We start from the raw sequence: 13,194 nt of genomic DNA, 5'->3' as shown, positions 1-13,194 counted from the left end.
GTTTTAAAGAAAAATAACTAAAATTTATGCATGTGTGATTAAATATATATATATATATATATTTACATATATATACATGTGTAATGTATGGTAGCTGAAATATCAGTGTAATTAATAAAATATTTGTATTTTGTAGGCCTACTGAGCTTGTGTTTTTCTAATTGTCTAAATTGAGGTAAAATAAAAGCGAGTAATGCAGCATTAGAAACTTTACAACATACATTTAGTCATAACATTTAGAAAGGTACAGTAAAAGTAAGCAATGAAAAGTTGTACAAATACATGTATATAAATGTATGTACATGTAAAGCAACACAAAGTTGTTCATATTCTTGAACAAATTGTATACAAATGTTGAAAAATGTGAATAACTTTCAGAAAATACATACACTGTGCAAAGAAACTTTATTGTGTTTTTGGAGCCGGCCGTAAGTTGGTATACTGATTAACATGTGCTTCTTTGCACTCAAAGGTGTTGTATTATATTGTCACGTAAATAGTTTAATGACACGGGCGGTAAATTATTGCATTATTTCTACTTCAGTTGCTGATGGTAAAATAAACATAGAAAATAGATTTGAAAATTTTAGAAGTTAAAACTCTCAAGATAAGTACTTTGAAACTTTATGATCAATAACAAAAATAATTGGACAGAGCTGCTCATTTTATTTCACATTTTACAATTTTTCTTTTCGGCATACCTTGACTTGTCTATAGGCTGTATAATCAAGTATATTGTTAGGGTTAAGGTAATAACAGATAAAACATAAAGTTTTACTGAAAAAAGTTTTATATTTATTCAGGAAGTTTTAAAGATTACAAAAAATTAAATTTGAGATTTTTTTGGACAAAGAATAGTAATTTTAATCAAAATGTGAAAAATCACTTTGCGCTCAGACCAATAACGAAACTGACTTGATATATTCACAAACAAATCTTAGTAAAAATACTTCATTGAAAATTTGATTTTCTGTGTGCAAAAGACTTAATGTTTCCTAAAAGTCTACCAAAATTTATGAACATACACATACTGTATAAAAACTAATAAATACTTGTGTGCTATTGCATATGTGGGGTTGGTATTTTACACTGAGCCCACTGCGAAAGAGTTAATGGTATTAAAACCAGCTTCTTTAAAAGATACTTCACAAAACAGGAGATAATTAAAAAACTGTTATTTAACAAATGCAAATCACATAAAAAATAAAAACAGTTTATGGTTTGTCTCAACAAGAAAGCCAGTGCTGCACACATTGTTGCCATTTTGACATTTTTTTTAATCATAAATAAATATAAATGATATTACCAATTATTATATCATATAACTGTGTTTTTAATAATTATTATGGAGTTGTATTACAAATTTTAAAAAATCATAGCTAGTGGCTGCATAAAACTGAAGGATATTATAATACCAAATAGTATAAATCACTCCGTTAAGAAGGTTTGAGTGGGTGAAGAGCAAGGACCAGTTAAACTTTTGCATAATATTAATGAATGTATAATAGCTAAAAAATATGTACAAAAAGTAAGAAATATTTGATTTTTACAAAATAATAGTATTTTTATTATTTGATTTGAAACTTGTAATTCTGAGATTCCAAAAAACAGAGTGGGGAAACTTTGAGGCTATTAGATGTGTATTTACAGTATCTAGTATCTGTTTTTGATTATTTGACTGGTCATTTGACCAATTAGTTAACTGTTTAAATGCTGGAAGACATCTCTAAGTTGCTCTCAAAGCTTCAAACAGTGACAGCTGTGTAGTTGATTTACTATCATAATTAAGGCTCCTTTAATGTGGATAGTCCATAACAATATACCTCATCCAGTGTTTTCAAAACTTTATATTTCACTGGAACTTATACTAAAGAACTTATATAATGAGTTTAATGTCCTAGAAAACACATTTGTCATTGGCACATTGTTGGCTGTGTGAGAAAGACTCAAAGATAAACAATGAGCAGTGTGGTGGATCTGAATAACATATTCACAACCACTTTGCTTCAGCTTAGCACCAGTTCCCTTTTGTGTTCACCATAACTAGAGATGGGTGATTAATTTGATTAACCGATTGCCTACAAGCATTGATTAGACTGATTAATGTCAAATGAAATAGTCAATTAAACAAAACAAGTATTTCCAATTGTTTCAACTCTCCAAGTAAATGAAATATTGCTATTATGATTTCTCATTATTTTCATTTAATTCAAGATTATTCAGCTTAATCTGTTGTCATGACTTACAAAGTTTATTAACTAGTCAAAATTAGTGTTTTTGATTATTACTATTTTAGATGATTTCAACTATCGAAGTAATCTAAATACTAGCTAATACTACCCATCATTACTACATGACTTTGTGGCAGTATACATGCATTCTGCTTGTATACAACTCAAGAATGTGTAGTCAAGTGACTGGTAGTTACATTACTAGCAACATTGTTATCTGTTGTCTGTGTTTTCCTTGTATGCCTAAATGATAGTGTATTTTTAATTTTATATATTGCTTACTTATTACAAGCTTCGAACATAACCAGTGTTACTTAGGGTAATGCTGCTTTAATAAAAAAAAAAAAGCTATAAGAAGCTAATATTATTTCTTCACTAAAAAAAAGCTGATCACTCATTTAACTGTGTTTGTCAAAAATTATTAGACATAGACTAATAACAGTATGTAGTACTCTTAGGTCATCAACGGATTTACAGGAACAAAACTGTTTGGTTATAACTAGCTAAGTAGGAAGCATTGAAAAGGGAAATAAAAGTCTGGCTGTCATCTTAAACACTTAATTATACAGTAAGCTTTAAGTTGTTTGATTTATTGCTTTCAAAGCATGAGTGTGTGTGTTTCTACAGTTTCTTACAATCTGTACTGTAAAACGCGCATATACTAATCATTTTAATGTGTTCTTATAAACTTCTACCTGTGTAAACAATTTCCTCCTTAAAAGCTTATGATGTTTTTATACTTGTAAAGTTGTTGATGAAATTAGAAAACATTTCCAAAATGTCTGTAATTAAAGATTTTTTTCACATTACAGGGATTTTGATATTTATTGTAATATTTCATTTGGTTTACATTATGAATTATTTTAATCTCTGCAAAGATGTCATCTACATGTAATCATTTATATCAATTAATCGAGTTAACTGCCCACCTCTAGTGTCATAGCAAGTTTCCTTGCCAAATAGTAAATATTGTACTCTTTGTTTTTCTTGGACTAGCATTAATTTGTTTTATCTGTATTATATATTATTTATCACATGCTGTGACAAGAATCTTTACTAATTTTATCTCATCAAATTGGAAGAGAATTATTTTTCATGAAGAGTTACTTAATTTAATTTTAATAGTCTTTTGAAAATTTGAAGGGATAAACCCATGGAATAGTATTAATTGTATTTTCAGCTTGTTACAGATTTAATACCACATTGGATATATTTTCATTTACAGTTGTACACAACAGTATCTTAATCCTAAATTATTGTAACGTAACAATAAAGGACAACAATGGACCTTTTGGTTCAACTAGGCTGTCCTATTCACTAAATTAAACTTAACCAAAAAAAAAAAAAGAAATTCCTCAAAACCAGACCTTATCATTCAAATATTTATCAAGTTTCCCTCTGCTGTTCCAGAGGCCAACTACCCTGTTAGAAAAATAAAGCTGTTTCAGCTGAAGATGACTTCTTCTCTGACAAAATGTATATTTGTGTCCCCCAGTCTTACCATTCTAACCATTAAATATGAAAAAAGATGATGCATCAACACTATCAATCCCCTTAACAATCTTAAACACCTCAAACAGATCCCCTCCAACTCTTCTTTTTTGAAAAGAAAAGTTCAGAGGTTTTAACCTATCCTCATATGATAATTTTTCTGTCCCAGGTATTATCCTAGCAGCTCTCCTCTGAAATCTTTCCAACAATTCAGTGTCTTTTCTGAGGTCTAACCAATAACCTGTACAATAACATTATAACCTTTTTAGACTTGTATTCAATATTTCTGTAGAAACAACCTAAAATTTTATTATCCCTGCCACTAGCAATGGCACATTTTTGGATGACTTAAGATACTGATCAGCTGCAACACCAAAATCTTTCTTCCATAATTAAGGGTAATCCCATCAAAATTATACTCATAATTCAAATTGTGATATCTTGCATGCATTACTATACATTTGTTATAATTAAAAGCCCTCTGTCATTTATTTACCCAACTCATCAAATACTCCAAATCCTTTTGTAAGGCAGTAGTATTGTTCCAACAGCCAGCAACACACAGAACTATAATGTCATCAGTTACTTTAATTCATCTATTGACCATTCATTCATCTGTGTCATTTATGAAAGTTCAGAAGAGAAAAGGTCCTAACACTAAGCCCTGAAGTACCCTACTCATGACATTATTCCAATTTGACTGAACTCCATTTGTAACAACCTTCTGCTTTCTTTCATCTAACCAGTTTCCTATCCAATGAGCCAACCTATCCTCCATACCTATATAGAGATAACTTTTTAACAAGCCTTTTATGTGGCTTTTTTGTTTTTTAAAAACATGCTTGGAAAGTTTTCTTCATTACATCTTCATTTTCAAGATGCAGTATTGATCGTTTTGCATTTTTTTTTTAAATTTCATGCATATGTATTGCAGAATTCTATATAAATGTGGCCACTGTTTTTCATATAAACAAATTGAAATGATTTTAATTTTAAATTTTTGTTCCCCATCAAAATTAGAACAGTTTTCCCATTATTTAAAAAAAAAGTTAGTTTTTATTCATCTTTTATAGGCTTTTTACTGCAACATTTATAAATAAAGACTAGTTTAGCTTTCCCTTTCCCTAGTCTCTTTGCAATTAATCAATTAACAAATTCAACTAATTGCTCAGCTTTACGTTTTAACGTAAAGATGTACGTTTTAACCATTTTTACATACCATGGTCATATCTGCTGAAGGCAATGTTACGACTGATACTTTTCACATGAGCCATCCAGATTGCTCATAAATGATGTTAGTCATGTTCATGCAACTTAATAAGCTAATAAGAAAAATACAACCTTTCTTAAGAATTTAATATGAGCTCTTGCAAATATTTTGTGTATATATACATGCTCTTATGTATTATAATTTTTAAATTATTAAAAATTAGTGCATTTAGAACTAAACTGCTAGCTTATTATTTTCATTTTCTGTGTACTATAGTACATATTTTTTTAACTGAAGTGCATTAACAGTGGAGTTGTAAAGCATTGTATTTTGATGACTATAAACATGGCAGTCCAAATGTGTTTGCTGAGGAACTTGTTACAACTCATAAAAAAATCTTGAATTCTTTCATTTTGCTTATCTTGATATTTTTTTTATATTTTTTATAAGTGTGTCAAAAGATCCAGTAGCACTTAGTAAACAACCCTGATTAACTACATATATAATATTTGAGATGTGTAGTTTCTTTATGGACTTGCAAAAGTTTGACAAAATTTATAACTAGGAAGATTTTTTTTCTTTGAGGCTTTTCAAAATCTAGTTATAGTTTATTTCATTCAGGTTCTGAAGCTTCAGCTTTCCTGAATACCATTAAATTAATTTCAAATGTTAGTTAATTAATTAAAGGTGCAAGCAGACCCCTTAACACTTAAATTACAATTATGGAAGGGATGACATTGTACATTAAACCTTTACACCTTACATGCTTGTTGTTAGAACTTGATAGTAGTGGTGTCCTGTGTTTAATTATGTTGACTGAATACATATTTTCAGTTGATCACATTTTGATTCAGACTGTTGTTACATAAAGAACAGTGTTATGTACTTATTACAGAATTGCTTTATTACCTCTAACTTGTTTTAGTTATAAGACAAAAATTACATTCCTCTTATGGTGATAAAATCAGAAACTTGTTAGAGATCTAATGTGTTTATCCAGTTTTAAGGATTCTCACAGATGCCAACTTTATGATGCAGTCATGCTGGAACTTTTGGTGTAGAAGGACTCCAGGATCTGCACTGGAGCCAGCTGCTGCCCTTACCTTAGATACAGGTTGAAGATTGTCAGCCTGAGGATTGAAGAGGAACATGTAACTGATCTGGGAAAAAAGGATTCTTTTATGTTTAGGGTATGAGGGATTTTGTAACACGCCTCAGGGAATATGCAAATTTGCTTCTATTTAAGTGCAAAAAGAATGCTTTTAGCTCCAATAGCAATATAAAAAAGATTTATAAATTAAGATTTGAAACTGATTTTGTTGGAGTTAATTTTTATAATTCTTGTGTTTGTTTTGTAATAGTTAAGTTTTCAAAATAATTCTGATCTTTGATCTGTATTATTGTGAACTTGCATCCAAAGTTTTAAGTTTGGCTAGAAGAGTCAGTTTTGTTAATTGAATATTTAAACGTTATATAATAGGGTGAAATTCGTGCTTGTCTAATGAACTCTAACAAAGGGATTGTGAATGTAAAAACATTCAAGTGTACAATATTGGTAGATTAGATACAATAGAATATTGTACACTGAACAAGAAAAAATATTAGAAATTTGAAGACACTGGTTTGTCATTCTGGCATAAGAAAACATTATGCCTAATATTTTATCTTGAGGCAAAAAATATATATCTTGAAAAACACCAGTTTAATTGGTTAAGTAATTTACATAATGTTATTAATTCTCTTACTATTCTACCTCCTTAGTGTTTATTATCTTATAAATATGCTGTATAAAATGTCAGTTAAATAAAATGTCTTATAAGGTTTAATATGATTGCATATTCCATTCTAGGCATGTTTGTTATGCCATGTATGTAACAGGCATAAGAAGTTAAAGATTTAAAGTATACATATAAAACTGTAATGCAGTTCATAAAAACAGAGTAACAGTCATGATACCATTATGATTTGGCCAAGGTCACAAAGTGAAATTTAAATAGTGAAGCAGTTTAGCACATTCCCTGGGTTGGTGAAATGTTGTTAGTCTTGGTATAAAAGCATTTTAAATTCTTGGTAAGTATGTTATAAAACAGTGTTGAACTTCTAAGGTTTTATCATACATAATTATTTACTGATTTGAACCTTGTCAGATGTTACATTGTTTTCTCATAGAATGTTTGATCCTTTACTTTTTACGTTTACTTTTTTTATCCTTATACTCTAGGATATTTACTTTGATTATTGCTAAGGGATGCTTTAAACTTAATATTGATGGTTCCATTTTTCATTCAACACTTTATTTAATAATTAAAACATAAACAGAAATGTTTAATGAACATGTATAAGACTACTGTGTCCAGTTTGGATAATTGTACTAATTTTATGTTTAAAAGAGAAATATGTTTTAAGACTTGAATAAAACTGAAAGTCATTTCTTGACCATTGATCATTCAATGTCTTAAACCTTATTACAATCAGTGTGTGTGTAATGTAGCACTTGCATTAGTTTTAAAGCTGTTTTTATTTTTTTGTTTATTTTGAAAGTTGTACAGTTTTCTGAATTGGGTGCTTAGTATATACATGTTTGTGTGTATATTTTCTTTTCTTGGGCAAAGATCAATAGTTGTTTCATTGTGGTTCATTACTTAATAGATGTTGCTTTATTACATTATCTACCTAATTCATAGATGAAATAAAATCAGTATTTTAAAGATTTATTCATGAATTTTTTGTTTTAGTAACTTTCAGCATTTGTAAGGGTTTCTAATCTTTTCATCAATCTACAGTTCCATTTTACTTAAAAGTGACAATAAATAAGTATGCATTATGTAGTGCAGACTTTAAAATGAAAGTCATAGATTAGATAGGTCAGCAGGTTCAGTGTTTAACAACTCAAATGGAAAAAGAGTCTCGGAGAACTTCATTAGAACTTTTAAATTCAACAAGTAAACACAGCTGGTTGTAAAGGATGGAAGCTATTTCCTATTAATACGTTATTCAGTATCATCACTTAACTTTCAATATGTTCCTTGTAAGAAAAACATGACCTGAATCACCAGGAATTATATCAAAATTTAGCCAGACTAGGTGATATTCTATACAACTTAACAGACAACTATTCATTAATTTTTTGAATTCTTTATCAGAGATAGGCTTGTGAAGTATGCTTAAATTTGTATAGAGTACATATAAAAAAATATATATTCATCAGGAGTTATTAAGGTTTGGTCTTATTAAAGAATGTAAAGATTATATATTTTGTTTTATGCTTGTGTTTTTGCAAACAGAAAACACTTGTTACTGGTTATCTATATGTGTAAGCATGATGTTATTTTTTTGCTTTCTATCTAGGAAACTGCAAACAAGGATGAAAATTTTATAGAACTAAGTTAAAATAGTAAATTTTTATTCTTTTTATAGTGTCTAATATGAATTGTTTGTTCCTTTCTGTGATGTGGGCAGATATGATGCTCGTGGCTACCTGTATGACTTGAAAAGGTATGAACCCAAACCTGATATAGATCCTCTAGGAGGTTTAACAGAGGCTGAAAAAAGAATAGAAGAAAGATGTGAGGAAGAAAGATATTTAGAATTGTACAAAGATGTTCAGGAAGAGGAAATGTATGAGGGTAGGTGCTTCTGGTGTTTCACATGTAATAACATTTTTTCTTTCATTCGTTTTAACAGAATTTTTATTATTGACAACTTTATATTAATAACATGCTAGTTTTCCAACAGCAAGTTTCTTAAAATCTATAATGTAACATGCTCTAAAACTGTCATTTTATAAGTTGTAAACTGACAACATTTTAATTAGCACTTTAAATAAACATGAATTGGAAGTAAAATAAAACAATTATTTAATTAAAACTAGCATGTTTATTAAGTTATGATAATGGTATAATATTTTTACACTTTTTAAAAAAATTGGTGACCATGTATAAATGAAATGGGCAGACAGTTTTGTAAACTACACAATGTTTCAGGAAAAGTTATCTTCTCATAAGATAGAAAGAGAAAGAAGAGGTCTCATGCAGAGTTCAGAACATCAGATAATTGGGAAAACATTACACTAGTAAACATAAGACCACCATTCATTAATTTCAGATTTTTCTTAGAGACCCAAAAACAAAAAAAATTAATTATACATCTAAGAAAGGTTTTCTAGTAATATTAGCACCTTTGGTGTTTAATGAGAGTTGAGAAAGAATCTGTATGTAAGTCGTAGTGAAAGAAATAATGGTGTGTGCAGCTATTTGTTGTTGACAATTTAGCATTCTGATGTTAGTTCCTGTTGAACTATGTTGATACATGCTAAATAACCATAACCATCTGTTAACAAGATAAAGTATGACATATTTCTGTATCAGTTCCTGTTGAACAGCTCAGAAACATATCAGTGACTATGTTATCTGTCATCAAGGTTAAAAGTGATATAAAATTGTCAATTGCTGTTGAAAAATCTATAGATATGTAAACAGTTTTTTACCAAGCTTAAATATTAGTTCCTGCTGTATAATCTTGAGATTTTAACCAGCTGCTTCCAAGCTAAGCATCAGTTCATTTGAACAAATTTGAGACATATTAAACAGCTGGTACAAAGCCTAAACATCAGTTCTTGTTTAACAAACTTAAGAAGTACAGCCGGTACCACTTCTAAGCATCGGTTCCTGTTGAACAAAAATGACACATATTAAATAGGTGTTACCAAGATTGAATAACAGTTCTTGTTGAACAAGCTTTACATATATTAAACAGCTGTTATGAAGTTTAAACATCAGTTCCTATAAACCAATCTTGAGACATGTTAATGAACAATGTGTAACCATCTGTTAAGTCTGTATCAGGCTTAGCCAAGTTTAAACTAATTATTACGGAAACTATTGTCAGATCACTGTACAGAGTTGAGATACATGTACTCAGAGAATATATTTGGGCTATACTGCTTAGTAGCAAAAATTTTGTTTTCTTAAACAAGATCTGACAGTGTAAATAAGGGATAGCTAAAATAATTAAATTGAGTATAAGGTTGAGTCATCATGAGTACATTACCATAAATGTCTTGCATTTAATGTAAGATGTATACACTTTTACATTTTAATTAAATTGCAGCAATCTGTAATTAAAGAAGTATAACTAGATGAACTATTGTCAAAAAAGTCATGATAATTTCACGTATCATTATGTTTTCATATATTTGTTTGTTGTATTATTTGTAATTTACTACTTGTAGTGCCTTTCAGGTCAGCATATATTGAAGCCATGTGGAAGTGATGCAAAATGTCAAGGCTACCCTTCTCAGACTTAGAAAATTTTGTTAACCATTGCAAAATGTGGTAAAAATCATTTCAGCTTCTTGAAGTTGCTAATTAATTTATATTTACAAGTGTTATGAATGTCTTGAGATCTCTAAGAGAGCTCTGTATGTTATATATATTGACTCGACAAAACATTTATTGTAATGAGTTTCTTTCAACTTGTTATTTTGGTAAAATCATGAAATGTTTAGTCATTTGAGTGTAGCTCTCTTGAGTAAAATTTGACACTTCAATGCAAGATTCTTCATTGTATATAAATCCCATCTTGTAATTTTTTCCTAAATTGCCCCAGAAGTGAGGTTGAACCATGTGCTGTTGTCATTTTTAATCTGTTTCACTTAACAGAGGAAGAAGTGAAACGACTGAGAGCTTCACTGGCATCAGGCAAGGCATACCATGAAATTGGTTTTAACTACGAAAGTCGAGAAGATGATGAAAGCATTGAGTCGGAAGAGAGGAAAGGTACGTCATTAGGCTTTGACTGGTTCAGGTTAATAGGGAATTTTATGCATTAATGAGTGGATGTATCATAGAAATTAAACTGTTGTAGTTATTATACAGATATGTTTATATGTGTGTAAATTTGCATTTGTATATAAAGAAGAAAACAGCCAATGAATATTTGTGGACTCTTTCCTGATTTGAAGTGTTAAACTGTTGAAACTATCAAGAATTATGATAATTTTTTTTATTTAAAGCTTTCTTAAAGTATTGAAAAATCTGATTTATAAGGTTCACTTGCATATTTAGATGATGAAGAAAAATTGTTAAAATCAAAAAGTGGAATTATGAAAATACTGTCAGTAGATACTATAACTTTAGACTTCTATGGAATGAGCTAAGCTGTTACAAAATGCAAAATTATTAAATAGATAACAGGTGAAGGTACTTTAAATTGTCTTTATAAGATGGCATGTAGTGCTTGTAAATGTAATAAATGTAAGTGTAATAAAAAAAGCTGACCATAAATGTAATAAATTATCATGAATTTTATAACATCCACCTGTAAATGACTTGATAGTACCAGAGGATGACTTGACACATCAGTCATGTGGCTTTTTTACATTACTAGTCACATGACATAATTACCATAATGTGACTTATTATATGTTACATGAAAGAGGTTACTCTAACACATGATTGATCCAATCTGAACATACACAGTGTGAGATAGTCAATTTTGTTTTTATTTGGTTATGGTTTTGTTTAGCATTCATTTATTATTCCTTCTATCATTTAGTTTATCTGTGAATTTTTAGTTACATTAAAATGCTAGCTCACATTCTAGATTATCACATATATTTTGAATAAATATGTATGTATTATGAAACTGGCATCAGTTTCCTGTAGTGGTGACATACAGATATCATTAGTGTTGCACAAGAGTATGAAAATTATGTTCACTGATTTGTAATCTCGTGATCTAACAAGTGAATGAAAAACCTACACTGAACTTTAACAAGTTAGTTCACGAAATATAGCTGAAGAGTATTATCACTAAATGTTGTTAGTGATTTTGTAGTTTAAATATATGGAATATTGTTATTTTGAAATTAAGTTTGTTTTCTTTTTTTCCTGATTCATTTATTTATTGATTTATTTATCTACCTCGATTTATATATATTGTTCATTAACATTTGTTTCAAATCCTGGTCAGGCACGTATTTATTTACTGTGTGGTAAGTTATCAACTTTATATTTCAATGTTTTTAAAGTCACACTTTGGATTTCTGTGGCTGTCAAAGTATGATAAATATTTTTTTGTTCAACCCTGGTTGTAGTGGCGAGTTACTTTAGACCATTACAACATCTTTTTCTACTGATATTCTTTCTGAAACAGCACTGCCTTTTCTCTCTATCTCGATCCTGGTTTGCCCTCTAAGCATTGCTAAAAAGTTTTCGCTGCCAATTGGTTTTTCCTTTCATCTCTGTATGTGTTTTGTCAAGTAGTATGCTTTTTTGCATATCATCTTCACTCCCTGGGTCTTTGGACTCACTATTACATGGTTGACTCTCTACTGCTCACCTCTCAAGTTGGAGAAGTCCTTTACTACCCTCATGAAGTATCTTATTCATTTTGTATTCTCTTCAATTCCCATCCCGGTCGGGCCCAGCCTTCTTTCAGCTTCGAGATATGGAGCAGGCAGTCATGAAGGCTTATGGGGATGTGGACTTCCTTGGAAGCTCTCATTCCCTTGGGGTCGGGCAAACATGCATTCCCTTTATTGGATATTTCTTGACCAGTGGATTTTCTCCCCAGTTCCTTGGATCATTTCATCACCCTTCCACATGGAATCAGAGCCAACCTTGCTTGGTGGGTTGGGGGATTTCCTTAATTCCCAAGAAATTTCGGGTCCATGGTTAGTCGAGGAGGCTACTCTCCATATCAACATCCTACAACTTCTGGCAGTTCATTGGGTTCTGTATCATGTCCTTTCACTACTGTGGGGGTGTGTGGTTATGGTTCATTCTGACAATTCCTCTGTCTTTAGCTATATTACCAAGCAAGAAGGAACCAAGTCCAGATCTCTGTTTTCAAACTCTGGATATCCTATACTGGGCTACTGACTACAACATGATGGTTCTGATTTTCTCTTTGATAGTTCTGTAACAAAACAGAATTGAAGGTCATAAAAATTATGGTCTGTTTGAGTAATAACGATTTTATAGAGAGCATTTTACATTTAATTTCCTATATTTTTGAGGGGTGATGGATAAAATAGGGATGATGACATGCTAAGACAAAATTTGTTATGTGTGTTACACATTTGCATCTCTCTCTCTCTCCACAAATTGGGTTCAAGTTGGGTATCCCTTCTTAATAATAGAAGGTGTTTTATATATTTCCTTTAGAATTAAGAACTTAAAACTTGTATACTATTAAAATATGGATTATTAGCTATTCTAATTGGTATAACATAAACAAAAAGTAGTTTAAATAAAATTT

At 30.1% G+C, this 13,194-nt stretch overlaps 1 protein-coding gene across 4 annotated transcripts in view; it reads left to right on the top strand.

Moving 5' to 3' along the window:
* Positions 1-13,194, top strand: part of LOC106461342 (splicing factor, suppressor of white-apricot homolog) — a 48,609-nt gene that overhangs the window by 4,548 nt on the left and 30,867 nt on the right. The window contains exons 1-3 of one of the 4 annotated variants that reach the window (XM_022388221.1): positions 4,810-6,122; positions 8,392-8,558; positions 10,593-10,709. In XM_022388221.1, the coding sequence (XP_022243929.1) occupies positions 8,549-8,558; positions 10,593-10,709 (127 nt within the window). In that variant the 5' untranslated portion in view covers positions 4,810-6,122; positions 8,392-8,548. Of the gene's footprint in view, positions 1-4,809; positions 8,559-10,592; positions 10,710-13,194 lie in introns of those variants that run through there. The other 3 variants (XM_013921159.2, XM_022388222.1, XM_022388223.1) reach the window with 3 other exon arrangements.

The sequence above is a fragment of the Limulus polyphemus genome, unplaced genomic scaffold (assembly GCF_000517525.1).
Source record: "Limulus polyphemus unplaced genomic scaffold, Limulus_polyphemus-2.1.2 Scaffold937, whole genome shotgun sequence".
NCBI classification, from domain to species: domain Eukaryota; kingdom Metazoa; phylum Arthropoda; class Merostomata; order Xiphosura; family Limulidae; genus Limulus; species Limulus polyphemus.
This window is presented reverse-complemented; position numbering and strand designations above follow the sequence as displayed.